At 42.1% G+C, this 27,681-nt stretch overlaps 1 protein-coding gene across 2 annotated transcripts in view; it reads left to right on the top strand.

Annotated features, from left to right (window-relative positions):
* adamts18 (ADAM metallopeptidase with thrombospondin type 1 motif, 18) overlaps positions 1-8,393 on the top strand; it is a 67,115-nt gene extending 58,722 nt beyond the window's left edge. For both annotated transcript variants that reach the window (XM_074660716.1, XM_074660706.1), the window contains exons 20-24: positions 465-659; positions 3,177-3,247; positions 3,399-3,564; positions 5,759-5,954; positions 7,498-8,393. In XM_074660716.1, the coding sequence (XP_074516817.1) occupies positions 465-659; positions 3,177-3,247; positions 3,399-3,564; positions 5,759-5,954; positions 7,498-7,613 (744 nt within the window). In that variant the 3' untranslated portion in view covers positions 7,614-8,393. The remainder of the gene's footprint in view (positions 1-464; positions 660-3,176; positions 3,248-3,398; positions 3,565-5,758; positions 5,955-7,497) is intronic.
* Positions 8,394-27,681: the final 19,288 nt, after the last annotated feature.

Raw genomic sequence — 27,681 nt, 5'->3', positions numbered from 1 at the left:
CCTGACGGCTGTGGTTGTCAGTCCCAGCGGAGCAGTTTGACTCTTTTGTCCACCTCTGCATTTCAGTCGGACTTTACAGCAGCGCTGTCTGCTGCTGGTGGATACTTTGATGGGTTGGGGTCACATTCATCTGCGAGTTATTGGTTTATTGTATTTAATGTTAGGCCATAATGGGCTGTCATCAAACCGGTGACCTTCTGTTTGCTCGTGCACCATGTGGTGAATTACAAATGCTTTTACTGTGTCCGCGCCAAGGATTTAACCTCTGTTCAACGTGATGAAAGCTGAAGGTTAAAGAAAGTACAAGGCTAAGTTACAGTGCATGTATGTATGATTTAATACGTGTACGGTCATTAAACCTTTATCTATCGAATCACTAATTCGAATCATAACTCCTGAGGACATAGTCATTTGTGCTTTTGACTTTTTGTGACTTCTTTTACTTCCTTCTCGTCCGCTCACAGTGCTCCAAGACGTGCGGCCGTGGACTGAGGAAGCGGAGCGTGTTCTGCCGCAGCACTGATCCTGGGGCCAAAGCGGTGGTGGTGCCCGACAGCATGTGCAGACAGCACCACAAACCCAAAGCCCAAGAGACCTGCGTCCTGCGGCGCTGCCCCAAGAACGAAAGGCTGCTGTGGATCCCTACTCCTTGGGGAGAGGTAGGGAAAAAGAGACATGAAGCTCAGGGAGCAGTAGCGACAGAAGTGAAATGTCTTCAGAAATGTTAATAATGGTGAGGGTAAAATCCCCCCCTAAAACACTTGAAATCTGTTAGAGGAAACAAACAGCTTTTGATGATGCACCCTGCTCTGTGGGTCCATTTCGTTGCTGGTGTTGTTTCTCTCTCTCTCTGAAAACACTTCCAGCACAGCTATTTGCTATTTGCAGCCTTACTGTATGAAACATAAGGGGTACACATCAAGCTTTGATGTGAGTCCTTCAGAATTAAGAAAACAAAGGCGTCTTACTGGTGATCTCAGTATTGAGAAATATTTAACAATCGTACAGGGAGAAATCCATCACATAACAGAGAAAGCCGTTTCACAGCCAGCAGCTTCAATAGATCAGAGTGTCATGCAGCATCAAGACTCTCGCTTCATGTGGACTGGAAAAACTATCAGCACTGCTCAACGGCACATCCCTTCACTGAGCTCGAAAAGCTTTAAAGGAAGAGGATGAACTGGACTGGAAGTAGAGGGGGAAAAAAGGAAAGACTAAAAATAAATAATAGAAAAAAAAATTACAGTACGTTTTTTCACAAAATAACTTGTGGAATAAAAATAATTGAAACTGAGTTTCAAGCTCTCTGTGTCAAAGTGTCCGACCTCGTTGCAACAAATGCAAGATGGAAAAGCGTTGCACAGATTAAAGCAGTTAATGCTAAAACAAGTGGTCAATTTAGCCACTACTTGATTAATTGATCAAGCAAAAAGTCTGAAATGTGAGGATTTTCTTCTTGTTTTTTAAACTGATTGACTGATTAAATATTAAGGTTTTTACTGTCTTCAAACTAGGGCTGTCAAAGTTAACGCGATAATAGCCGTTAACGCAAATTTGTTTTAATGCCACTAATTTCTTTAACGCATTAACGCAACTTGCGATTTTTTAGGTTGTAGCGGGCTCAGTTTTAAAGCTAGAAGTGAAGGCATCACGGAAACATCATATGAAACTAGGAAAGTACAAACTGGCATGGCCATTTTCAAAGGGGTCCCTTGACCTCTGACCTCAAGATATGTGAATGAAAATGGGTTCTCTGGGTACCCACGAGTCTCCCCTTTACAGACATGCCCACTTTATGATAATCACATGCAGTTTGGGGCAAGTCATAGTCAAGTCAGCACACTGACACACTGACAGCTGTTGTTGCATGTTGGGCTGCAGTTTGCCATGTTATGATTTGAGCATATTTTTTATGCTAAATGCAGAACCGGTGAGGGTTTCTGGACAAAATCATCATTTTGTGTTAATTGATTTCCAATAATAAATATATAGGCCTACATACATTTGCATAAAGCAAGCACATTTGCCCACTTCCATGTTGATAAGAGTATTAGATACTTGACAAATCTCTCTTTAAGGTACATTTTGAACAGATACAATATGTGCAATTAATCGTGATAAACTTTGGACAAACTTTGGACAAAATTTACAAAATATTTTAATCGATTGACAGCCTTACTTCAAATTATTCGAAGATGTCATCTTGAGCTCTTAGAAATCAAGATACTTTTATGTACGTCGGCGTATTGATGCTGCCACCATGACCAAAAAATATTTGTAACGTGAAAAGTTTCTTGTCTTTACCAGATCCTTTTCTTTTTCCTTAATTAATAAACAATAAGTACAAAACAAGGAAATATGTCACTATAACAGAAAAAGCCAGGGTGTCTTTAACCCTCATAGAGAGGATACAGGTCAATCTGCTTTGCTCAGCAATCTTGCCAGTTTACTCCTGGGATTATGAAAGCTTCCTTGCTAACAAATTATGATGTTAGATCATATACTCCATCAAGGATTTGCTTACAATTTCCAAGACATGCTGACTCTCTCCAAAAGATAATCAACATCCTTGAAACAACAGGGAGGTGTTACATAAATATTTTTAATTATTACTTTTATATCTGGAATTCCAATCTTTGTTTTTACGAATCTGTATTTCTGTAAGTATTTGACGGCCTCGTCATGTTGGCCACTAATCATCACTTCAGATAGCATATTCTTTAAAGTGTTTGTGCCAAAGACTTGTGAACTTTTACCTGCCTCGCTGCTGTAAATTCTTCTTTGTTCTCATTTATGTTAAGCGAGTAGTTTGAGTGAGAGCGAGGCCACTCAGCTACATGCTGAATAGTTCATGTTGCTGAATATGGAATGTAAAAGGTCAGGGTTAGCTTTGCAGCACAAGACTAGCAAGATAAAAGATACTTAGCTCCCACAATGGTGGTTTGGAATTTGACAGAGCCAGACACACACACTCGCACGCATACATACAGTATACACTGCTCTGCTCATCACATGAAATGACTGAAAAATACTAGAGCACTTCGTATTTTGGCTCTATTACTACAACGATAAGTGACCTTGTGGTGTCTGCTGCTATGGGAACCGGCCGCAATACACGCACACACTCACAGAGTTCATTTTGTAAAATTGTCCCTCCTGCCTGCTCCCTGTTTCAGTGCTCCAGGTCTTGTGGCTCAGGCATCCAGAAGAGAGAGCTTCGCTGCAGGGAGAGAGACTCACAGGGAGGGTATGTTTCCTTCAACTGCACACCAATACACAGATACTTTACACCCCACTGTGTCATCTATGTACTATCCTCTGAGTCTGAATGTTTTTCGAAATTGAAAGCTCTGTAGGTAAAGTCATTTTCATCCGACAACCTGTCCTCTGCCTTACAGGTATGTGGAGTTCCCCGTACGGAGGTGCAGGAATATGGCCAAACCTTTGGTGGATCTCCAGCAGGGCTGCAACCGAGGCCTGTGCCCAGAGCCCCCTCGGGTCGTCCCTGGCAGAACCAGCCCCAGCGCTGTGGTCTTAGGCTGGTACTCCTCTCCCTGGCAACAGGTACATTTGCTCAGGCTTTGATCCTAATCTGTCTTCATGAGAGACTTTTAGTGCTACGTTTAGTGTTCCAGCTGACCGTCTTCCAATTTGGAGCTTTTCTCCCACACGAGGCACAATTGCGAAGCACTCTACACGGATATTTGGTCGAAAATTGAATCCCGGGACATGTAACGCATGACTGGATGCTCAAACTAGAATTTGTCATCATAGCCGTGACAACACTTAGATCTTACCTCAGTTACCTGCACAGGGAGAAGAAGTAGAGTTGCTGATTTTATCGGTGTCTGGGAGGATGTTGGTGTTTGTGTGTATTTTTTCTAGCTTATATTGGTACTTTGACAAAAAAAATCTTAAATCAAGGTCCACTTGCCACCTTATTCTACCTTATATAGTTAGATGAAGTGAACTTAAGATAGAGATATATATATATATACATACATATTATTTTTGTCCTCCTACTAACTGTCTTAGTCCTGGCTATAGTTGTCATCCTAGAGAACACACAAACAGCAATACATACACCATTAAAGGAACTATTTGTAACTTTCAGAAATGCTTGTTAACAGCGCCACCTGTGGCCGTTAAGTCAACGAAAGTCAGCGTCGGGCTCGCGCTTGCTCGCTCTTGCTCGCTCTACATAGACATGAACGAGAATCGCTCAAAACAGTGAGGCGACACACATCAGCTAAAACCACAATATCACTCTATATTTCAGCTGCTTGGCAGTAATGTTAGCTGACCAGACGAAGGTCTCTCCATGAATCTCTGCTGATTCTAGTGTTTGCTTTTGCTGCCTCAGCCTCCGGGGCTGAAGCAGGAAAAGCGGGTCGGTGCCGGGACTGAAGCAGGAAGAGAAACGTTATTGTCTCCCGACTGCGCCCGCAGGGAGGCACCGACACCCGGAGGAGAGACCTTTGTCTGGTCAGCTAACATTACTGCCAAGTAATGAAATATAGAGCAGGTGAAATATAGAGTGATATTGTGGTTTTAGCTGACGTGTGTCGCCTCACTGTGTTGAGCGATGCTCGTTCATGTCTATTTAGAGCGAGCAAGTGCGAGCCTGACGCTGACTTTCGTTGACTTAACGGCCACAGGTGTCGCTGTTAACAAGCATTTCTGAAAGTTACAAATAGTGCCTTTAAGGTGGCAATATCGACAGTCAATGCATTAAATTTTGTCAATTTTGTCTACCACTGTCTCATATCAAGGACCAATGTTTCAAAAATTACAAATTTCAAATAGTTATCTGCAAGAAAGGAACGCTTGACAGGCGTAGCAACAGTAACTAAGGGGGGCGGGGCTTATAGAACGGCCAACTGAAAACAAAATCGGGAAAAAAAGTGTGATCACAATGTGACTGTAGAAGTAAATTGTTCAAAATGAGGTCAGGAAGTAGTGGGAAGTGGGTGTAATGCTCTGCTGTCAATACCATCAGCTTTCTTCAAAAGTAGTAACAACATCCCGTTGTGTGTTCGCTTTCTTCTAAACAAACAAATCTACTGAAAAAGGCTTCGTCAGATTCACAACCTTTACTTTTCCACCTCCACCGTCTCTCACATTGATTTTTGTTTACCGGGACCCTTTCTCTGGGAGGCCCCGTCATGATGAGGAAGGGCCAAAACAATCAATAAATACAAGATATACGACCACGAGTGGCTCTTTGTGTTCTAATATCTATGTTTCCCCAAAAAACCTCAGAGGCAGACTGTGCAGTGTAGGTGGTGCTAGTTCACAGGCATAGCATAGCTGTTGTGTGTGGAATCGGCCTCAGATGTAACCCAAAAGCTCCACTCTTGATGCAGTCTATCGGGGCAGGTTGTGTATGTTATGTCATCTATTATGCAAAAAGTCTTGAGGGCAACCTCTTATAGCACAGTGTCGTATTCTGCTTGATCTGGAGCTTGTGATCCCTGTATGTTTCCACCAGAGGAGATATCTCCTGACAGCCTGCTGGAGGGCAAGTACATGCTGGATGGGATGTTTGTTTTCTTCATCTGTTCTTTGTCTCTGCATAGACTCTTCCTGCATCCCTCTTCTGCTCCTTTCATAACGATTCCTCTTTCTCTGTGCGCCTCGACGCTTCATCTCCTTCTCCTATTTATATCCCTGTGTGTCTCTCTCTCATGTCTCTCCTTCTCTCTGCCCTCCTATTTGTTTCTGTCTCTCTGCTGGTGCTCTCCTATCTCCGTCTCAGTGCTCCGTGTCCTGTGGCGGTGGAGTCCAGACTCGGTCCATCCAGTGTCTCCGGCAAGGTCGCCCCGCAGCTGGCTGCCTTCCCCACCAGAGGCCTGTCACTTCCAGGGCGTGTAACACACACTTCTGCTCTGCTGCTCCCCCGGCTCCGGCGCAACGGCCCGGCCGGGTCACAGCTGCTGGAACGACACTGAAAGGTAAAGTCCTCTGAGGGGAAAAGACAAATTCATCTAGTTTCATTTCCTTATAACTATGAAATTGCAGTGGTATGTGGAGTTTGCATTCTCTGTTTTTAGGTGTGTTTTCTGCTCTTTTTGATGAATTCGTCCTACTGTACTGTATAGTCCAGTGACAAGTGACAAGTAAATTGTCCGTCTGTACAGTAGCTGTGAACAACAGCCACCTTATTTTTAGCCCTTAATACCCACAAAACTGATGACATTCCCATCATCCTCTGCTGTACTTTGTGTTTAGTGACAATTTGCTACAGGCTAAACTAAGATGTTGAGTATGATAAACATTTTATAACTGCTAAAAATCGATCGAGAGAGATCAGCATTTAGCTCAAAGTACTGCTGCTAAGTACAGCCTCACAGAGCTGCTAGCATCGCTGTAGACTCTAGTTTTGTTTTATATTCGATTGAACTATAGTTTTGAAATGATTAGTTGATTATTTCATCAAAATAAAAATATAGATTTATATAAAACATAATAAGAAATCATCTTCCATAACATTAATCAAGTAAAAATTCTAGTTCCGGCTTTTTCAATTTGCTGCTTTTTTTCTACATCATCGTAAATCTTGGCTCGGTCGATGCCTATTTTTCTTGATTTTCTGACTATTTCTGGACAGAACAAATAGTTGAAAAACAATCCACAGGTTAACCAATAGATGTTATCATGAGTTGCAAGCAGTGCTGGGCAATATGACGATATATATCATCAAAACGATATAAAAATGTCTATTGTATATTCTTTTCTCTATTGTTCCCATCACGATATAGGCTTCTTTGTTCTCTATAATTTCACTTAAAACTGTTGTTGATGTTCATTTTGCACTAAAGTTCTTAATTAAATGAGAAAATACTCAGTACTTTTCATTTGTCAAGTATTTATTTCACACAGTGGAGTATACAAAAATGGGCTTTAACATGTGGTTATTTCATATAGACTATTTAATTATTAAATTACTAGAAAACTTTCTATATCGTGATATATATCGTTATTGAGATATGAAATGATCTATACTGGGATAGAAGATTTTGGCCATATGGCCCAGCCCTAGTTGCAGCATTATGCTGTGTTCACACTATGAGCGACAAAGCAACAGGCTACAAAGTCCTTTTCAATGGCAGCCGATGACATGAAGCTACAGACTGACGCCAGACACTTGTCGCTGCGTGATGTGTGACAAATAAAAGTTAAGCTGGTCTCAACTTTTTTCAGCGCTCCAATGACGCGGTGAGGCATCAACCAATCATATGTTTTTGTTTTACCCTTTCCGGTCCCCTTCTCTCCATAATTCCTGTTCCGTTCTGTCTAAAAAATGGAAGAAAAACTTGCTTGCCAGTTCCCAGTGCTATTTAACAACATAACTGCGTCAACGAGTGCTTGACCAACACTTCACCGGCGACTCTGCTGGTCGCACTTTGCCGTTTTGTAACTTTGTCGCCCGTAGTGTGAACATAGCATTTATTTGAATTGCTGCTAAAAATGTGTCTTACTTGTTTTTCTCTGCAGATGAACACTGCGTGGACCATTTCAGCTGGTGCCACTTGGTTCCCCAGCACGGCGTTTGTAACCACAAGTTCTACGGACAGCAGTGCTGCAAGTCCTGCTCCAGCAAGAGGCAATAGAGCTGGGGGATACAACTCCACAGAGGCCATTTTGGTGGCGATTACTCACAACACACAGAACTGTGCTTGACACGTGTGTGTTTTCTTCCTGGAGTACTTGACTAATGAATATTGAAAAGAAGTACAAAAGAGAAACCGTGGACTCTTTTGGTTAAAGAAGGCAGTGTGGCTGTGTCATCTGCCAAAGCGCTAAAGTCATCACGTCATCGATCACATAGTAACTGGAAAGACAATGCAAATTACAGAGGACTTGTTGATGTAATATATATATGTTGTCATTCTGTTGAGTGTTTTCCCTTTGAAACCTCTGAAGCTACAAACCATCAAAGGAACAGGAAAGGACTTTAGCGTTTGTAGCTTGCTTATGTGTTGTATTTTTAAAGGCGTCTGGTTTCATACGCCTTTGTTTAAGTTATTATGGTTCGTAATATATGATTTTACATTTTGTCAGGTGTACAGTGGATCTGTGACATGTTATTTTGTTTGGATATACCATAGGATTGTGCCAGTCACCCCTTGGATCCACGTTATGAGATTTTATATGAGGCATTAGTAGTCAATGGTCAGATGCCTTCTGCACTTCCTCCTTCACACACTCTCCGCTTGTTTATGTTTACTGCTGCTGAATCGTTTCGGAACAAGCTGGAACACATTTTTCCTGTGCATTCCCCGTCAACGCTATAAAAACATGCCTATCTGTGTACGTAAAGTATTTTTATCCAGTCACGTTGTAAGTCGTCGCTCTCCTGTACAGTTATGGTAATACAACTTGATCATCTATCTGTCTTTTTCTTTTCTTTCCTGCATTCTCTCTATCGATTACAACCACAATGAGGGGTATAATGCGCTGCATTGTCTGCGGGCCTGGAGCAGAGGAGAGTAGGGTGAAGAGGGAGAGAAGAGGATGATTGCAGGAGGGTGAGCGTGGGTGCAGTCTACATAGCATGAGCTTTTGCTTTTGTTAAGAGAGAACAGTGTAGGTGTGCTCTCCACAATGGTCTGGTGGAAATGCAGCTCTGATGTGGCAGAGGTTTGGCTGGAGGCCTTCAGAGGAGTGATGACACGGTCACATTCGGTTTGGTATTAATCAGCCACCACTTGTAATATCTGACCTCACAGAACAGCTAAAAATGTCTATAAGGCTTTATTTGACTCATAAACACACACGTGTGTGTCCTTTTCACATTGATCGTCATAATAAATCAAGAGATAATTTGAGATTATTCTTCAAGTTCCACGCATCCATAAGCATCCTCCTTTTGTACCATGTCGATCTCTCCCAGTAAGCTTTGAAACAGCGGTCTGAAGATCGAAAGGCGTCTAGATATCTAAAACACTTAGCTAAATTTCCATTTTTTACTGTCTGACTGTGTTTCAATGTGAAGCAGTTCCTAACAATATGATGAAATTTAGTCACTGAAACAGCTGTTAAATCAGCCCAGTCGCAGGAAATTTTTTTTGGCATTGAACGTTTCTGCAAACCACAGATAGGTTGAATGTCAATGTTTTTGCATTCGGCCAGAGCAAGTGATGTAGTATATACAGTATACTGTATGATGTGTATATATATATATATATATAGAGCGACTGATTAACATCACGTGGTGTAATAATAAGTATAGAAAGCAACAAAGTCCAATATAGGTGGTGGATGGGTCAAACAAACAAAGGACTTTCACCCAGGAGGCCCGCTGTTTGTGTCCCATGTGAAACCAAAAGTAAAAGTTGACTTAACGGTTATGTAATGTTATGTAAGAAAATCTGCGAAGGGCAGTTGTTATTTATTTATTTATGATAGTTCGGTTTTAGCGTTACGTTGTTGCGTTACGTTGTTGCGTTACGTTGTTGCGTTACGTTGTTGCGTTACGTTGTTGCGTTGTTGCGTTACATTGTTGCGTTACATTGTTGCGTTACGTTGTTGCGTTACGTTGCTGCGTTACGTTGCTGCGTTACGTTGCTGCGTTACGTTGCTGCGTTACGTTGTTACGTTACGTTGTTACGTTACGTTGTTACGTTACGTTGTTACGTTACATTGTTATGTTACGTTGTTATGTTACGTTGCGTTGCATTATTACGTTACGTTATTACGTTACGTTGTGACGTTACGTTGTGACGTTACGTTGTGACGTTACGTTGATACGTTATTAAGTTATTATTTTAACACATTTTAACTGTAACCAAGTAGTTTTGTTGCCTAAACCTAACCAATCGTTTCACAACGTTAACCACGGGTCATTGTGTGTTTCTGCAAGCGTGATACAAGGCTGATATGAAACTGATTTATGACGTTTTTGATTCAGAAACGTCGACATTTAACGTATCCCCTGGTTTGCAGAAATGTACAATGGCAAAAATGTTTCTGCCAACTGGGTTGGTCATATTTAACCTAGTTGACTAAAACAAATTTTCAAATCAGATGGTTTTTTTTCCCCCTGTAACACACCAAGGCAATGCTGCCTGGGCTCTGCGAATTCATTCATTTCATCTTTACTTATATTCAACTTCTATTTATACAGGATGTAATTGTGTTAAATGCTGAAAGAAAGAAAAGCAGTTTGGTTGAGTTAAGCTGTGATGGCTCAAATTCCCTGAAAGATATTAAATAAATTATCAGATCAGAATGAAATGGGGTTATATTTGTTTCAAAGAAGTTGAAATAAGTAACACGGAGCTAACACAAAGAGAAAATCATGAAAGTGTTTTGTTTTGTGCTCACAAACAAACGTCTCCTGGGCTGAAGTGAAATCAACTTTGTCTGTCATACACAAAATAATTCTTTCACATCATCTGGCAACTGGAGCCAGGTATTATTTGGCACCTTTATTACCCACTAACCAGTCTCAGCACAGATAGACTCATTCAGTTAAACCAACCAGCTCTCAAAAGAAACCCAATTCATTGCAACCAATACACCCAATAAAGCCAGAGGCTTCTGTAAAGATTTAGCAATTTATCTTCAAAACTACTATGAATCTGTTAGATCTTATTTTTAAAAATCCATAAAAATGTGCTGTGCTATGTACAAATGCCGAAACATATTTGGAAACCAATTATTTTGTATATAATATACAAGAAATATTTGTAAATCTACAAATCTATTTGTAAATTTTCATTTTGGCTCGTTCTCCTGATCTAAAATATACAAACAAAAGGAGACAAAACACATTTGTGAATCTTCTTTTATTTGTGTATGGTTCATACTTACTTTACTTTTTTGGGGATTTTATGAAACAAAACAATCCTATAATTAAGAACCCAGTGTGTCTTGTGGCTCCAAGATATTTTTAGATTAAAGAGTACATATGTAATGTGAAAGGGCTCGCCTTTCAGCTCTACCAAGTGTTTTGTTTTGACTCATTCTTACTGCTCTGATCAGCATTTTCAGTTCCAGCAGGAAGCGAAATAAACTCAAGTGATGAACTCACTGTACGCATAAAGTTAGCAACTAGATGGTGAACATAGTGGAGAATTTAGCTACTGAAATCAAGCAGACATGGAGAGATTAGCATGTATTTGGAGATGTGTTTGTGTCCACATCACATATGTAAGTTCAGTATTCTCTCACCTTTTAGCTCTGTTTTGTTCTCCACCAACCCCTGAGAGATAAAACCAGCTTTTAACTACTAAATGTTCCACTACCAGCTAGTCGCTAACTTTGTCTGTCTGCCGTTTAATGCAAAGCACGTAACATATAGTTGGAGCTTTTTCACTGAAAACAGCTGCCCGCTGCGGCTGAAGATGCTGATCGGAGCAGTCGGAGTGAATCAAAACATTAATGTTGTGGGCTATAAAACCAAAAAAATTAGCTTAAAGACGCTAAAATGCTATAGAACTGAAGGGAACTGCAGTCTGCTGATACATCTAAGTGGGTTTATCATTACGAAAGACCCCTTTCACATCACACATACTCGTTTAGTCCATTGGTGTAATACAAATATTGATAGAGCAGCTTTTAACTTTTGTATGGAATCAGTGTTTTCTTTTATGCTAAACTGTTTTTCCCTCCCCATGAAGACGGCGATTATTACGTCCAGTTAGACGCACTGCAATTATTTGTCTGGCCGCTCAGTGGGAATCGGCTTGCACCATCATTGGCCTCTTTGGCAACTTTAGACATTTGAGAACTTTTTGCCGCCCTCAAAACTTTCATAAGTTGGAAGCGTGCAGAGATTTATGCTACCAAACAGTGTTTTCTTACGGTGATTACGCCACCCTTTCTCGCACTGCGGGGGCAGCGATTGCTCTTTAATCAACCCGTCTGCATGAATCATGGAGCCTGGAGTCCCCACATCGTCTCGGCTGCACGCTGTTTACCGGCATGCTGAGAGCCAGACACCACAAGCTGGGGCCCACGCACATACACACAAATATGTCGGCTCGGCTAACATGTGCAAATGTAACGTGTTCATTGAGCATCGGGCTGGCTGGGAAGGTGTGTATTTACCACGCTCTGAGTGTGTGTGGGCGAGAGCATGCTTGTGCAATTTCGGGTGTGCATGGATGTTTGGCATGCTTTCCCGGGTGCATGCGTGTGTTTGCTGGTTGAATTCACGCATTTAGTACATGTGCATGTGTGTGTCATAGGGAGAGAGTGTGTTTGTACAATACATATGTATGTCCCTACAGCCCGGCTTATGATGTCTGCCTCTCAGTGGGGCAGCAATTTTACTGCTGAGCTGATGTGAGAATTTCTATTTCTCCATCCTGCTTTCATTTCCAGATGGGACTCAATATCCCCCGTCCATATTGGTCCATAATGACATATTTTGATTATCTTAGCATGGGGAGCAACATCAACCCCGAGCATTACGGCAGCAGAGAAATGGAGAGAACAAGACTGGAATAAAGAGAGGCAGAAACTAGGGGGTGGTTTTATTTGGTATTCTCACTTGAATTTGGATCTGTACCCACGTGTAGGGCTGGCTGGGTTATGAGTCTCGATACCTTGTTTTTAGTATCGAGCAGAAATGTGTACGTAGCATTTACAGTAGTACTGAAAACTGCCAAAAGTTGGTATCAAATGCTCGCTCAGACTAAAGGCTTTTACACACGTTTTTTTCCCGTTTGATTCATTCGTATATCAATATATTTTTAGAACTGTTGTTGATGATATACTTTGACACAGAACGTGAATATAACATGGCGAAAAAGCAAAAAAAAAATGTTGGAATCGAGGTTGATTTTTCTTAGCACCGCGAATAAAGGTATCAACCAATCACGTTGTGCGGAACGGGTTGATTTGCTGCTGATTCCTATATTTATGAAACAACATGGAGGCTCCGTAAGCCAACCATGACGACAAACTTCATTAATCCTTTCAACCGTGACAAAGGCAGCGCATACCAGATCCACTCCTTCCATTCTTAACTTTCACAATAAAAGCCCTAGACATACATTTTCTACCTACAATATGTAGAGATGTCTGTGGGTCAGCCAGTCCATTACTTTGGTTCTGACTGAAATATCTTGACAACTGTTGCATGGATTGCCATGAAATTACCTTTGGTGAACCCCTTGACATTTCTGTTTTTTTAGTGAAATGTCTCAACAACTATGGGACGAAATGCAATAATTTCTTACGGACATTCATGTCCCCTTCAAAATGAATTGTAGTAACTTTGGTGATCCCTTAACTTTTCCCCATCACCATCATTTTTATTTGTCCAGTAGATTAAAATTCCTGCAAAACTAGAAAGTAACAGCATTCCAGCATAAACAACAGCATGTTGACATTGTCATTGTGAGCATGTTAGCATTTAGCTGAAACCACTGCTGTGGAGTGACCTTATGTGTGACCTTAAGCTTATTCTGTTCAAAAGGTATGGACTGTCAAATACGTCAAAACCATCCCCATCGTCGGGTTGGTAGTTACAAACTATGGGGTTGGTAGTCCCTATGTTATTTTAATAGGGATAAATAAAGAAAATGGAGGCAATCTTAGAAATAAATTTAAAAGTGTAATTTCATTGAAATGCAACAACCTGACACATCTCCCGTGAGAGAACATTAATAGGACTTTTAAGTAGGCCGGTGTTCGTGTCCTAAAGTGTTGAGTTATTTTAAAGTTACGTTAGTGACATTTGTAACGTTATTTTTCGTTGTTTACGTATTTTACTTAGGTTTAGGTAAAAAAAAACATCATGGTCGGGCTTAAAATAAGAACAGAAACTAAGTGGTTTTGGTGTCTAAACATAACCGTGACCGTTTCACAGTAACGATGTCGTGTTAAATGGCACATGAAAAGCTGCTTCACAACGTTAACCCTGTGCCGTAAAATGACACGCAAAAAGCCTAAAATGCGTTATCATGACTGTCCTTAAAATGCCGTGCTATTTAACGCCTTCCCATGAGATCAGGATGGAAACACAGAAGAGCTGGATATTGACATTTTGACATGAAAAACACTGAAAGTCGTCTCACCTCAATGTCAAATGTCTTACTCCAACATTGTTTGGCAGTGCCCTCTAGGGAGCGAGATCTAATGAATGTGACAACCGACCCCGTTCTCCCCTACTCCCCTCACAGAGCAGCTCTTTTGTCTCGTTCCAAACTCCCATTTCATCACTTTCTTTTTTCATGAACAATGTAACAACCTTCTCCTAAAAGAAAAGCTCGTCTAAAGCAAAATAAGTGCACCAATTCGCCCTTCTTGGAAAGAGGGTACACAATGTGCACACTAAGCCGAAGTAGATGCCCTGGTCTGTCAACTCCAAAATAGGCCTGTCTCTCTTAATACCTTCCCTACCCAGGCTGATCGATGCAGGTATTTCTTTCCTGTTTTCAACATGCTTTCCAGGTCCATCTTTTTTTTTTCTAGTTGGCAAAGCACCAGTCGTTGTCGGTCCAGCTGTAAGTCAGGGCCGGCTGTTATTTCCAGCTTCGACATCCCTCTACTAGCCGACTGTCAGGCAGCCCGACTAAGACGGCCGTTTGTGTGCGCTTGGCGTGCAGTGAACCTTGATAGGACCCCTCACAACTGACAGTCAGCCCTAATCACATCTTAACAGAGTTCCATCTTAGTGTGTGTGTGTGTGTGGACTGAGAGAAAGTGAGACTGATCTCTCTATTTCTTGCAGGGCTTACTCTGAGGGCAGGCTTCAGAACAAGTGAGAGCTGTCATATTTCAACGCCACCTCACCCATCTCATCCCTCCAGAGTTCACTGAGCGCGTGCCCACACATACAAAAAGATAACACAGACTCTTACCCCTTTTTTAATTTTTTAATTTTTTTTTTACCCTGACTTTCTCTCATCCCTCTCTCTCTCTCTCTCTTTCTCTCTCTCTCACACACACACACACACACACACACACACACACACAATGTGGCTGGCTGCACAGGGGAGAGCCTGGTGTTTGCTGCAGGGTGATTGCAGGTGGATCACGGCATTGGCAGGGCTTTGGAGGTGCGCGCTTGCGTGGGAGTCGCAGTGTGGGGCTCATTTGTTGCTGCCAGGCGTCTCCGCCGACGTTAAGAGATCTGCCCCTCGCAGATCTCCGTGATTAACAGCTCAAAAGACGACTGACAGCTCTGCGTCAAACCGAGCCTTTGTGCCTCTGTCACGCTGGGTGATTTAAGAGTCGGGTAAAGACCCGTGGATATCTAACTAAACCTCCTAGGCTCTCCTGAACCCTCGCCCCGATCCTTGCCCATCACACGTTCCCAGCCTGCCTCTCATTAGCCTCCTCCTCTATCCATCTCCATCTCCATCTGTTTTTTTTTTTTTGTTTTACATCTTCTTCACCTCTCCTCTCCTCTCCTCTCCTCTCCGCTCCCTTCCTGCTTTTCTCCTCACCTCTGCAGCACCTCCTCCTCCTCCACCTTGATTCCCCTAACCCTCATCGCCTTCATCACCTTTCTCTCACTTCCCTTTTCATTACCTGTGCTTATGCTTTTGTAAACTCTGAAAAAGTTTGTAGTGGTTGGCTTTTGGAGCAACCAAATCGCTTTATAACCCCACCTGCTGTGTGTTTTCTGTCTGCAGTGGGTGTCATCTGGGAGTCAGCCACAGCTGGCGTCTATGCAAGTCTTTAAATTCAGTTTTAAAGGAAAAGCCTCTTCTTCTTCGTGTGGAGCTTATCTGTTCTGAAGCAAAACTTTTTCTTCTATAAATGACCTTTTGACCCCGCTAATTTGACTCTTAATTGAACATTTTGCATTAAGAACATTGCACCATCCCTGTCTGTCATACTGCAGCAGACGCGGCACTATTCCCTGTGGTTGCTTGTGCACCGCTCTTACAAAATATATTCCACCTGTTCCTTTTTGTTTTTTATCGACCACACAAATGTACAAATAAACTAACCAGCATTACGGAGCCTTTTTTCTCATCCTCCCTCGGCACGTAGTTATGTTTCAGAACCTTGACAGTGGTTTTCTTTTTGCTCATACAAGCTCATTTTCTCTCCAGAGCATAAATGTGGACACGCCAGCTGCGTCATTGAGCATCCCCGCTCACATCCATTGAGTAAAAAGGTTTTACTTAACGTATTTTCTCCTCCAGGCTATGAATATTATTGATCCGTGTGTTTGCAGCGACTCTCTCGCATCTATCTTCCTTTGAGCGGCCGGTTTCTCATCATTTTTCTCCGGAATGTAAGAATTGATTAGGATCCTCGGGGCCCTGTAGGCACCAGCTGCAGCGGTGCCCACCTGCCTGTTAACCCTGTGACCTTGAGGAAAGGGCATCCAAGGAGCTGCAAAAGGAGCGTGCTCACCGGTGTGTATCTCTCTCTCTCTCTCTCTGTCTGTCTGGCCTTCTTGTCTTTGTGGTGCTCACATTTGCTCTTGTTGTTCAGTATGTGTATGTGTGTGAGTTAATCAGTGTAAAGCAGAGAGCTCATCCATTTCATTCTCAGAGGAGTTGATGTTTGTCCCATCCTCCTCCTCCTCCTCCTCCTCTTCCCTGGAGACGCATTGCTTTTCTTGACATCAATTTATTCATATAAAACCATATACAGTACATATACACACACATATACTCGTATATGAATGTGCTCACAGGCTACCTTTGAAATGATATCCTGCTGTGTTGACAATGGAAGCAGCTTTAAGCTACTGTAGAAATGAGACACACCACTGTTCAGTTCTTCGCCTAGCCACCAGAGGGCAATGCTCACTCAATAATTAATTCCACAATGATGCACTTTTATCTTCCTCTTCCTCCACATTTTAAACCACATTTTAAATGCAAATGACGAACAGCAACATAAACAAAGAACAACAAATAAATCATACTCTCTAACACCTAAGATGCTGGATGTATGCAAATAGATTCCCCTTGATTTCCCCGTCTCCCCGAACAAAAAGCATTGACTCCTGTGACCTCTGTCGCCTAGTTAAACATCATCACGACGCCACTGTGTGCACATCCCCAAACTTCATTTTGACAGGCGTGATTTCAATATTTGCTTCTCAGACGGTCATATTTTATTGATGAACTGCGCGCTCACGCCGGCCACAGGGAATGCAATCGCACAACAGGTATGTAAATTCCAAAACCTATCAATTTTTCAGACTTTTTGGTCCGGGATGCCGACTGAATCTCGCAGGCGATCCTTCATTTTCGCCCCTTGCGGATAAAAAGATGAATAGGCGAAAAACAAGCCAGACTTGATTTTTTTTTCTTTTAGACCACCAGTGATTTCCTAAGTAAATGAAGTGCTCTTCAGCACGTTGAGGGCAAAGCTGAATTACAAATAATCAGGGGGAAACATCATCAGATGTAAAGAAACAAGGTCAGAACTATTAACAATTAAATATTACTTTTTTTTGTGCAAGGCAAGCAACAAAAGTGTAAAAAAGAGGGGGGAGGGTTGAAGTGTTCTCCTTCATTGTGGAAAAGCAGCTAGCGAGCGTGTTCGCAGGTAGTCGGCCAAGGTTACAAACCTCGATAAATCAAAGGCGTGCTAGTGCTTCAAACAAGGACGCAGCAGTGGTAACATTACAGCAGATACATTCTTTTCAGACACATTCTTTAGTTGCCGACGTCCTCGTACATAATGACTACCGCCGGCTAGCACTCCCCCATTACTTGACCTCCCACGGTATGTTCTGTTGTATCGAGTGGCACACATAGCCTATGAAGAGCCTCCACATCAGGCTCGCCTTCAACAAGACTTTCATCTAATTGAGGCCTTTATGAGACTGAACAGATTGCATTTTGAAAGTGCCCCGTGCTTGAACAAATTGTCTCTGAAGTCATTTCAGAGGGAGATTTGCTTTAGTTGCCGCTATTTCAACTCAATGGAAAGGATGTTCTGAATCATTCTGAAAGGACACATTCTCCGTCGCTGCTGTGTAAAGTCAGATCAGCTTAATGGATCAGAATAACTTGATAAAAATCTCAAAGTCATCCTATGAGCTGAGACGAGTTTAGACAAAGTCAAATTGGTGCTGCGTTTCATCCTGCCTCAGGCCTCGCTTTGCCTAAATAGCTCGGCTCTGTATGGGGGCTGGCGTGCCTTTCAAATAAACAAAATCTACAATGTTTACAGGACGCTTCAGAAAATTGGTATAAAAAGGCACCAAAGGAGTCCATCTGCATGCTGTCTGATGTAAAGTAAAGCTTGCATCTTTAAATCAGTAAAACAGGCATTGATGGTGGTGTTCTGTGACGTCTCAAACAGCATCAGCGGAAGCAATTTACCGCAGTTAACGCTGTGTGTGTGTGTGTGTGTGTGTGTGTGTGTGTGTGTGTGTGTGTGTGTGTGTGTGTGTGTGTGTGTGTGTGTGTGTGTGTGTGTGTGTGTGTGTGTGTGTGTGTGTGTGTGTGTGTGTGTGTGTGTGTGTGTGTGTGTGTGTGTGTGTGTGTGTGTGTGTGTGTGTGTGTGTGTGTGTGTGTGTGTGTGTGTGTGTGTGTGTGTGTGTGTGTGTGTGTGTGCGTGCGTGCGTGCGCGTGTGCGTGCGTGTGCGTGCGTGTGCGTGTGTGTGTTTGTGCATTGGCTGGTTTTTATTATGTGTGTGCAGGCAGGCCCGAGTTCAACTTTTCCTAAGACAATAGTGACAATTGCAGGTAGATCTCAGCCCGCTGAAGCGTCTGTGGCTGTCACAAAGTGCTCTGAAAGGGGAAGATTTTTATATATATACAGACAGAGAAAGAGAGAGAGAGAGAGACAGACAGAGACGGAGTGAGAGAGAGAGAGGAGTCTGACAGATTTCAGTGACAATGTGCCTTACAGCCACTTCCTCAGTGCTTTTTACCCAGTGCCTCTGGTGAAGTACACACATGAAAGTGGAGGAGGCATCGCATGCACCCACAACGGTGAACGGCACCATTACGGATACAAAACAACTGTCACCCGGAGCCGGAGTCAGCGGATTTGACGGCTTATCTCACCTTACTTTTAGTTAGTTTACAGTGAACTTAACGGTGAAAATATGATAAGCATAAAACCAACAAAAAAAAGCTACCTGACACACGTCCATGCGGCTCTTAAAGAGGACCTATTAGGCTTATTTTTAGGTGCATAATTGTATTTTGGGTTTCTACTAGAGCATGTTTACATGCTTTAATGTTCAAAAAACGCTTTACTTTTCTCATACTGTCTGTACTGCAGCACCTCTTTTCACCCTCTGTCTGTAACGCTTCTCCCTCCCTCCCAAAAAGCCCAGTCTGCTCTGATTGGTCAGCTGGCCAACTGTTGTGATTGGTTAACTGAAACAAAATCTTCAGACTCAACCCGGTCTCACCGACACGGAACAGATGCATCTAGGCACCCTTTAGCAACAGTATGTGACAAACTGGGTTTCAACTAACTCCAATGTAAACCCACTCGCGGCATTATTTGACAGTCGGAGCAAGCACCTGAGTCGTTAGTATCGTCTGTCCTGTGAGTCCCGTGAGTTGTTAGTTTCATCAGTCCTGGGAAGCGTTAGTATCGTCAGTCTCGTGAGGCGTTAGTATCGTCAGTCTTGTGAGTCACATGAGTTGCTAGTCAGTGAAGTTAACGTCAACCACGACTGTTTCCTAACCGTACCTAAGTGGTTGTGTTGCCTAAACTTAACTTCCAGTGAAAACATAATTTAATTTGAGAGGACACTATGCATGTAACAAGCGCATATTGCCACGCCGTCCCTGGTCCGTCCAAAAGTAACGCAAGAGAGGTACCCCCGTGCGTCGGCACTGACCAAGCGGTGGTATTTGACTAGTTGGAAATGAGAATGTGTTGTCGGACTCCGCTCTAGCTTTGTTTGAGGGCGAGCCAAACTAGTAGCTAGACAAAGTTTGTTACTTGGTGACATCACCACATTATGAAAGAAAAGGCAGGAATTCAATCAAGGCATTTCAGGCAGTTCGGGAGCAGTGTTTTTGTGTGGAGAGTAACTCCCTTTGGCATGGACATTGGGCTTTGTAACTTTGCAGACCTTTTACGTGCACAAAAAACTATATAACACACTAAAGGAAAGGGAAAAAGCACAAAAGCATAATAGGTCCTCTTTAATATCAACACTGATAATTAAATCCCATTTTACAAATGGTTCCCTTTATTAGGCGTAGCACTTGGAGTATTCTCTTCTCTCCTCTCTGGAGTTGTACGAACCTCCGTCGACAGCAATCACGACTGCAATGGATGTGAATCCAAATGAAGCAAATCAATCAAACCGCCTGCTCCTCTTCCTCTTCCCCCGCCTCCCACCAGCAGAGAAAACAGCTGCCGTTAAAGTGGAGCTAAAATGGGAAAGTTTGCCTCCATTTGGGGTCGGGTTTCCTTCGGAGAGCAGTGGGGTGCGAGTAAGGGAAGCAGGGAGAGGTGGGCAGGTGTGTCTGGCTGTGCTGGAGAGGTTCAGTTTCCTAGTTACCTTTGCTACACCTCAGCTAATCATCTAACTCAGTGGTCGGTCCACCCGGCAGGAGCCTCACATACCTCGTCCCTCCCTCCGCCCTCCCCGCGTTGGCCTCAATTAGTGGGGAATTAAAGTCCTGCTTCACGGATGCGATTCATGGGGGACGCTGCTCCTTAATTACAGCAGCTCTCCATGTGTTGCTGAGGACTGATTGCAAGGCAAGACATCCCCCAGCCCAGCACCACCCCAGCCCTATTTGGAGGTGTCTGGGATATAGCGTTGTTGAAATCAGCAGGCAGATGCAGATTAGTTATTCAGCTGGTACAATAGCGCAGAGCTACAAGTGTCGCTGTCATTTTTTTTTTTTTTCATTTTCTTATCCTGCTGCCTACAACAAGTCAAGGGAGAGAAGAGTCTTTTCTTTTTTTTCTAATGCAGAAACAGTCAACAGCACAGCTGTGAAGGAAGTTTTGTTTGGAGGCCTCGTTCTTGTTACAGTTTGTACACGGCTTGCACAAAGTAGATAACAGACTTTTGGAAAGTAGAATTTTCTTCCCACCTACATTTGGGCTAATTGTCTTGTGGTTGCATTGTAACTTTAGAAATTCACTCTTTCATACCATATGCTACATAAATTCTAAGTTAGGGCCTTGTCGTAACTTATTTCAACCTTTTACTTATTCAATGCATTTATCATACTGTATACTATGACACAATTCTGGTTAAGTAACCTTTCATACTTCACAGAAGTAAATTTAGAATTATGAAAGAACATTTTTCAACCATCACTATGGTAGTGAAGAGTCAGAAAGCGCATTGACGCTGATGTTCATCTGAACTGTGTCTAATAAGATGGTTGTGCTCGCATGTCATGCGGCAGCCTGGAGTGCCAAAACCAACGAGTGTAGTCGAGAGTGCACATCTCATCTCTCACACATAGCCTGGAAAGGTACTTTGATATAGGAACCATACGTTTGAAAATGCACCCTGTTGCCTCTTAGTATTAGTAGCGTTTGATCAGCTATCAGGTGAATTAGCTGTTTGATGGCACTGGCAAATCTACAGAGGTTTGCATTGCAGTTGAATGGGTCAATCAGCCAGAGTGCAAAACCGTGGTAACGCCGTTCACCTCGCTCAGAGGCCATCCTTACTATAATAACACCACTTTAGGAGCAACGGAAGTCAGACAGTGGTGCGGTACTACAGTTTTGCACTCTGTGGCTCACGTTACCGCGTGTTTGAGATCTACGGTGGCCTTCAGGTAACGTAAAAATGAGAAAGGTTCTCTCTAGAGCCAGTGTTTGGTTTATCCATTCTGGACTACCGTAGAACATGGTTGAGCAACATGAAGAGGACCCACTCCCCATGTAGATATGAAGGGCTCATTCTAAGCTAATGAAAGAACAACTATTCTTTTGTTTCAGGTGATTATACACTAATGAAAACATTGTGATGAATATTATATTCCATTCCTGCTAATAAATGAGTTCCCCCTAAATTACACTGAAGGGAAATCTAACTCTATTTTTAGCACCTTTCTTGTGACCTGATTGCGTATTAGGCGACCCAATCTTAGGGTCCCAACCCCAAGGCTGGGAAAGCATGATATTTACGATAGATATGGACAGATTGTTTCAGATTTTGCAAACAAATAAAAGTATTCTCTTAAAATAGATTACAAATAACCCCTGTCTACCTACTTTGACTCTGTTATTAAATTAAATGTGACCCTGTTATGTGCTTTTCATCTCATACCTGCGATCGGGAAATAAATGCACAAATCCAGAGTGTAATTTATTCCAGCAATAGCTTTACACTATATATTCCATTGACTGTGCCGCCGCAAATGGATACTCGAGAGCATTGTATCCGGAAATAAGGCATCGACTCAACCTACACTTGTGTCCTCGCAGGACCTTCAGCTTCTGATGGTTTGATATGCATTCTTTATTTCGGAGGGCAGAAAATTACACAGCCTGTTTCCACAACCCACGTCTCAATGTGGCTTTTTGCGAAAAGGTTGGAATAATTGCCCTTTGTCTCTGCACCTGTGTGATACCGAAAAGCCAGAAACCCCTCCTTGAATTTCCATGAAAAAGCCTGTAAGAGCCACTTGTGGCTTGGGAGCGGCGGCGGGCTGAAGTGGCTGCAATATTCTGGAATTAGCAATGATAGCTGAATACTCAGGGAGGCAAGTGGGTACACATCTCCTCGTGTTATTTTTACCTTTAATTTCGGAAAAGTCAGAGGGAGAAGAGTGAGGGGGAGGCAACCGTAAAATGTATCATTTGAATTTCGCTGCTGCCGTTAGCGTCCGCCTTACATTACATCGGAATGTACGAAATATAAGATATGAAGCTAAATGTCAGCTAAGCCTCGCCTTTATGCAAGAAATGCCAACCTTCAGCATTACACATTTATATTCTGAAGTAGTATTTTCCTGTCACAGCACACATCCCCTTTGAATAGAATAGCCTTTGGTGAATTAACTAAACTATTTCAAAGGAGAGGCTCAGCCCGAGCCTCACACACACAACAAAGATGGCCTATTTCTCTTTCACTGGGAAACCACATGCAGACTGTATCCACTGTATGGCTCTGACAAATGTCACCAGGCTACCTTTCACATTGGATTTTGCTCTTGTATCAATAGTTAGGGAGGTTTCATAAATCAGCTGAGACAAGTTTTTCCCCCCATCTTCTCAGAGCTTTAGATTTACAGTGGTGTCAATGATGGTATGACAAATGAGGACCATTGTCACTTTTGAAGAAAAAAGGAAAATGGAAATCAAAAGATAGATGGATATATACGTTGGAACAAAAGGGAGGGAGGAGAGGATTTCAGGATGTTGATACAATACCAGGTCAATTGGAGCGTTTTTAGCTTTCTGTAACCTACTGACCCTTGCTCAAACGCATATTGGCATGTTTTGATTCATGTCAGAGAAAATAATATAGGGTATGTGTGCGTATACATGTAGAGTGTGTGACAGCGTGTTTGGTCTGCATATCACCACCATGACAGATGAGAGGTCGACAGGAAAAAAGCAAGAAAAACATCCACAGCTGCTGACACTGACAGTGTGACTGTAAGAACAGCACTACAATTAAAAGGTAGAAATACATGTAATGAGTGATTGTGAGAACAGCACTACAATTAAAAGGTAGAAATACATGTAATGAGTGATTGTGAGTATGTGTGCAGCACATTGTCACAGATACTAGAACCAAGAAGTAAAGTCTGAGAATATTAACTGACAATATGAGGAGATGGATGAAATGTTTTCACTAGTCCAATATAAAATGTATTCTTCTTTTAGCTCTGTTTTTGATGGACGTAACCACGGCAAAGACAATGATAGGAAGTTACAGCTCAACAGAGCTACATTAATGTAAAATGTTCTTATACTTTCGGCCTCTCCCGTTAGAGGTCGCCACAGCGGATCATCTGAGATCTGATTTTATGAACCAGATATTTGATTTGACATAGGTTTTTACGCCGGATGTCCTTCCTTACGCAACCCCTTCCATTCACAGCGCCCGTGGGGATACATGTTTTGCTGGTGGGAGGAGAACACGGAGGAAACCCGAACACGGGGAGAGCATGCAAACTCCACACTGAAAGGCCCCTGAGCTACATGTACATTAATATACAATAAAACCAACAGCTAAATAAATAAAAAGCTATAAATAAATAAGTACATTTCTGTGAGGAGTTTGCATGTTCTCCCCATGTTCCTGTGGATTTCTCCGGTTTCCCCCCACCACCAAAACATGTTACAAGCACCAGTGGTCCAATTATCCAATCACATTGATTTGGTGGTGTTTAAAAGAACACACACCACCTTTTTATCTTCTGAAGGTCCTTGTTGACCGAAACGTTGAATAATAAAGCAGAGAAACGTGTGTGTGAACAAGCACCAGTGGTAACATGTAAGTAATTCCCTCATTAGGTGCATAACCAATTAGTCATCCAGTTGAAGCTTTTACATTTATTCTAACTACACAACATGTTTATCTTTTATAGCAAAAATCAGTTTACTTTTTCGGCCCCCATAACTGACCAGAGCACAATTTAACAGAAACCCAAACTTCAACAATAGACAGTCCAAGGACACACTGTCGAGGTCACAGAACTGGACAACAACTGTTTGATTGACAAGTGATGTCTGGGTAGAGAATAACAGTCACACCACAGCAAGCGAGTGTTACAGATAGGGACATAAAAAAAACTGGACAGTACTGTAGGCTAACTCAGAGTGAGAGAGCAAGTGAGTGACTTTCTGGATCCATCTAAACACACTGCAGTGCTCTAAAGAAAAAAATAGATTCTTATCCCTTGATTAATTGATTTTGTTTTGGGCACTTGGGGGCAGCGCAGTCGGCTGTAAGTACAACACTGACATAGTATCATCTTTTCAAGTTGATATCTGAAATGTGTTTGCAAACTTTTGTTTATTTACACATCCAGCAGATATAGAGCTTTAGCTTTAATATGGATGTGTGTCTTACGCCGCCTAATGAATCTAAGTCCAATATTCACTCTCCTTTTAGTCCTCTATTGGTCTCCATTAACTCCCGAGGGAAATATCTGACTCTTTAGCTGCTAAATGTTCCACTATCCCCAGCTAGCTTAATGGGTCTGTCACTGTGAGCGACACTTTTCACGTTACACATGATCATTTCATTCACTGTCAATATTTAGATATTGATTATAGCAGCTTTAAAGGAATACTTCATCCCTAAAATGACCATTTGTATATCAATTACTCACCCCGTGTCACCTTGAATTCTTATCGCAAACTTTATTTTCTCGCATGCGTCCACAGTGAAAGGAGAATGAAAAATGGGAGCCGAGTTTAACAACAGCAAAACTATATCAAAAGATCCGTTTACAAACTCTCACACAACTCGTGCACGATAATCCAAGTCTCATTTATCCAGTCGTATGCTCACTACTTCCCAAACACATGCATCTTCCTTAAAACCTTAATATTTAAACAACCTGATCATATGGGAAGGTGTATATATAAATGCACAACATTTTAAGGACATTCCACGTGATAACGCATTTTATGCTTTTTGTGTGTCATTTAACGCTACGTCGTTACCATGAAACGGTTTCGGTTATGTTTATGCAAAAAAAACTGCGGTAAAGGCCTCAGTTAAGTTTAGGGCAAACTTCATGGTAAGCCTTAAACTAAGTACGTAAACTAAGTAAACGGCGCTACTCGTCCAGAAGAGTCCAAAGTGCGTTATATACTAAGGTTTTAGCGAAGATGCATGTGATGGGGAAGTATTGAGCATACGACTGGATAAATGAGACTTGGTTTATACTGCATTAGCTGTGTGAGAATTTGTAAAAGGATTTTTTGATATAGTTTTACTGTTGTTAAACCTGGCCATCTTCAATCATCTTCTTCAATTCATCAAGACTTTTCTCCATTCTTTGATTCTCTGGTCACCGTGGAGGCATGCAAAAAAGACAACGTTTTCTTCAAGAATTCAGGGGAACACGGGGTGAGTATAGTTGATACACAAATGGTCATTTTGGGGGGTGAGGTATTCCTTTAAAGACCCAGGTCGCCCAGATTACCAAACATGAAATCAAGTGTACACTTGTGGTATCCAGCCGTTCAGCTTGGGTTTTGTTCGCCTAAGGTTTTTGAGAGATCCAATTCTGAAACTTCTGCTGCCACCCTGATTGAGGTGAATGGGATTTTGTATGAGCTGCTCAGAGCTTTGAAAAAATCCATTTGATTCAATTTCACCCCCATTGTATCGGGGCGGTGGCATAAAAAACTCAGACTGATATCTCCAAACCTGTGCAGATAAAACCAGAACTATATCTGCATGGCTATAGAGGTTTGGGTGAAGCGAGCCTTTAAAGACAGAATCCTTTTGATTACTTAAAAATGTCAGACAAGTGTGAGAATAATCAAGGCGGCTGCCTGCCTCCTTCGCAGACAGATACACCAAGAAACAAATGAAGTGCTACCATTCCACCGTAATTAAATGCTGACATGAGTCTTCTTGAGCATCAGCCTGAAAACAATCCAAAGGTGGCTCTTGTCGCAGTGGTGCCAGAAAGTAATGCCACTCTCAGTTCTTCTCGTTTGACACCCTCTGTTTAATTCTGAAAGCAGCGATGTCGAGGCTTTGGTGATTCACACAAAAAAGAAGGGGAAAGGAAGCAGCGGGTTTGTTAGCAGCACAAAATTAAAATGTCATTATGTATCTCTATTCTTAGCTGAGACTGCTGCAGGGATCTCCCACATGTCGGGCTTTGTTCAGGGAAGCGGCGTGTGGTTTTCGCAAAAGTTTACAATTTCATGTAAATCCCAAAAAGGAACTAATGTGCCGCCGTAACATGACATCAGTTCCAACAGGATTTTAATATTGTGTTGGCAGAGTATAACACACATGAATGCACAGGCAACTCCCCCTAATAATGGTTAGAGCTGTGAAAAGGATTATCTCGACGAGATAACAGCCAGGTATCGAGACGTCAGAGTGAGTTTTAATAACGCAAAAGTGATATTTGTGTTGAACTCTCAATGTTCTGGTGACTGGAGATGGAACAGTTTTATGAATAAATAAATAAATTGGCATGCATTTGAAATGGAAATGTCCATGCGTTAGTTAGTTATTGAACAAACGTTAGCGGCATGCAGTGCTAAAGGATTATGAGTGGGCAGCTTGAACAAAGCAGCATGTCTTTCAAGTTAGCAACATTTTGTAATGCGCTGTTATCATTGTGATTCAGCGTGAATCCATTCAAATCACACTCTTCAAAAAATTTGTTCAGAAATAATGAAAGGGTGCAGGGGCGAACAAACAAATTCTATTGAGAAACCTGTAACCCCTATATGTATTGTCACAATGATTTATGTATTTCTCAAAATGGGCACTTTCACTTATGAAAGCATTTCTTAAAAATGTCACGCAATTACAATTTCCTTCAGAGGTCTGTCGAGGGCAAATAGAAGAGCTCTCAGCTGCTGTGCTACTGTATGAGAGTTTTGTTTGTTTCTCCTGACAGGAAAATCTGGATTGGATTTTCCCTTTAATTTTAGGGATGGGAACATTGAGGAGCATTGAGGATGTATTTGAAAAAAGGGCAGAACTCAGGTGGCTATTATCATGTATACAAATGTTAGGACTACTTTCTTCCCTCTCTTTCCAGTTTTCGCCAGCTAGTTTAGTTTGAGGGGGTGCCAAACTAGCTGCTAGTCAGGTATTATACATCAGACCGGCACATATGGGAACTTCGCGAAAAGTCA

The sequence above is a fragment of the Sebastes fasciatus genome, chromosome 2 (genome assembly GCF_043250625.1).
Source record: "Sebastes fasciatus isolate fSebFas1 chromosome 2, fSebFas1.pri, whole genome shotgun sequence".
Lineage (NCBI taxonomy): Eukaryota > Metazoa > Chordata > Actinopteri > Perciformes > Sebastidae > Sebastes > Sebastes fasciatus.
This window is presented reverse-complemented; position numbering and strand designations above follow the sequence as displayed.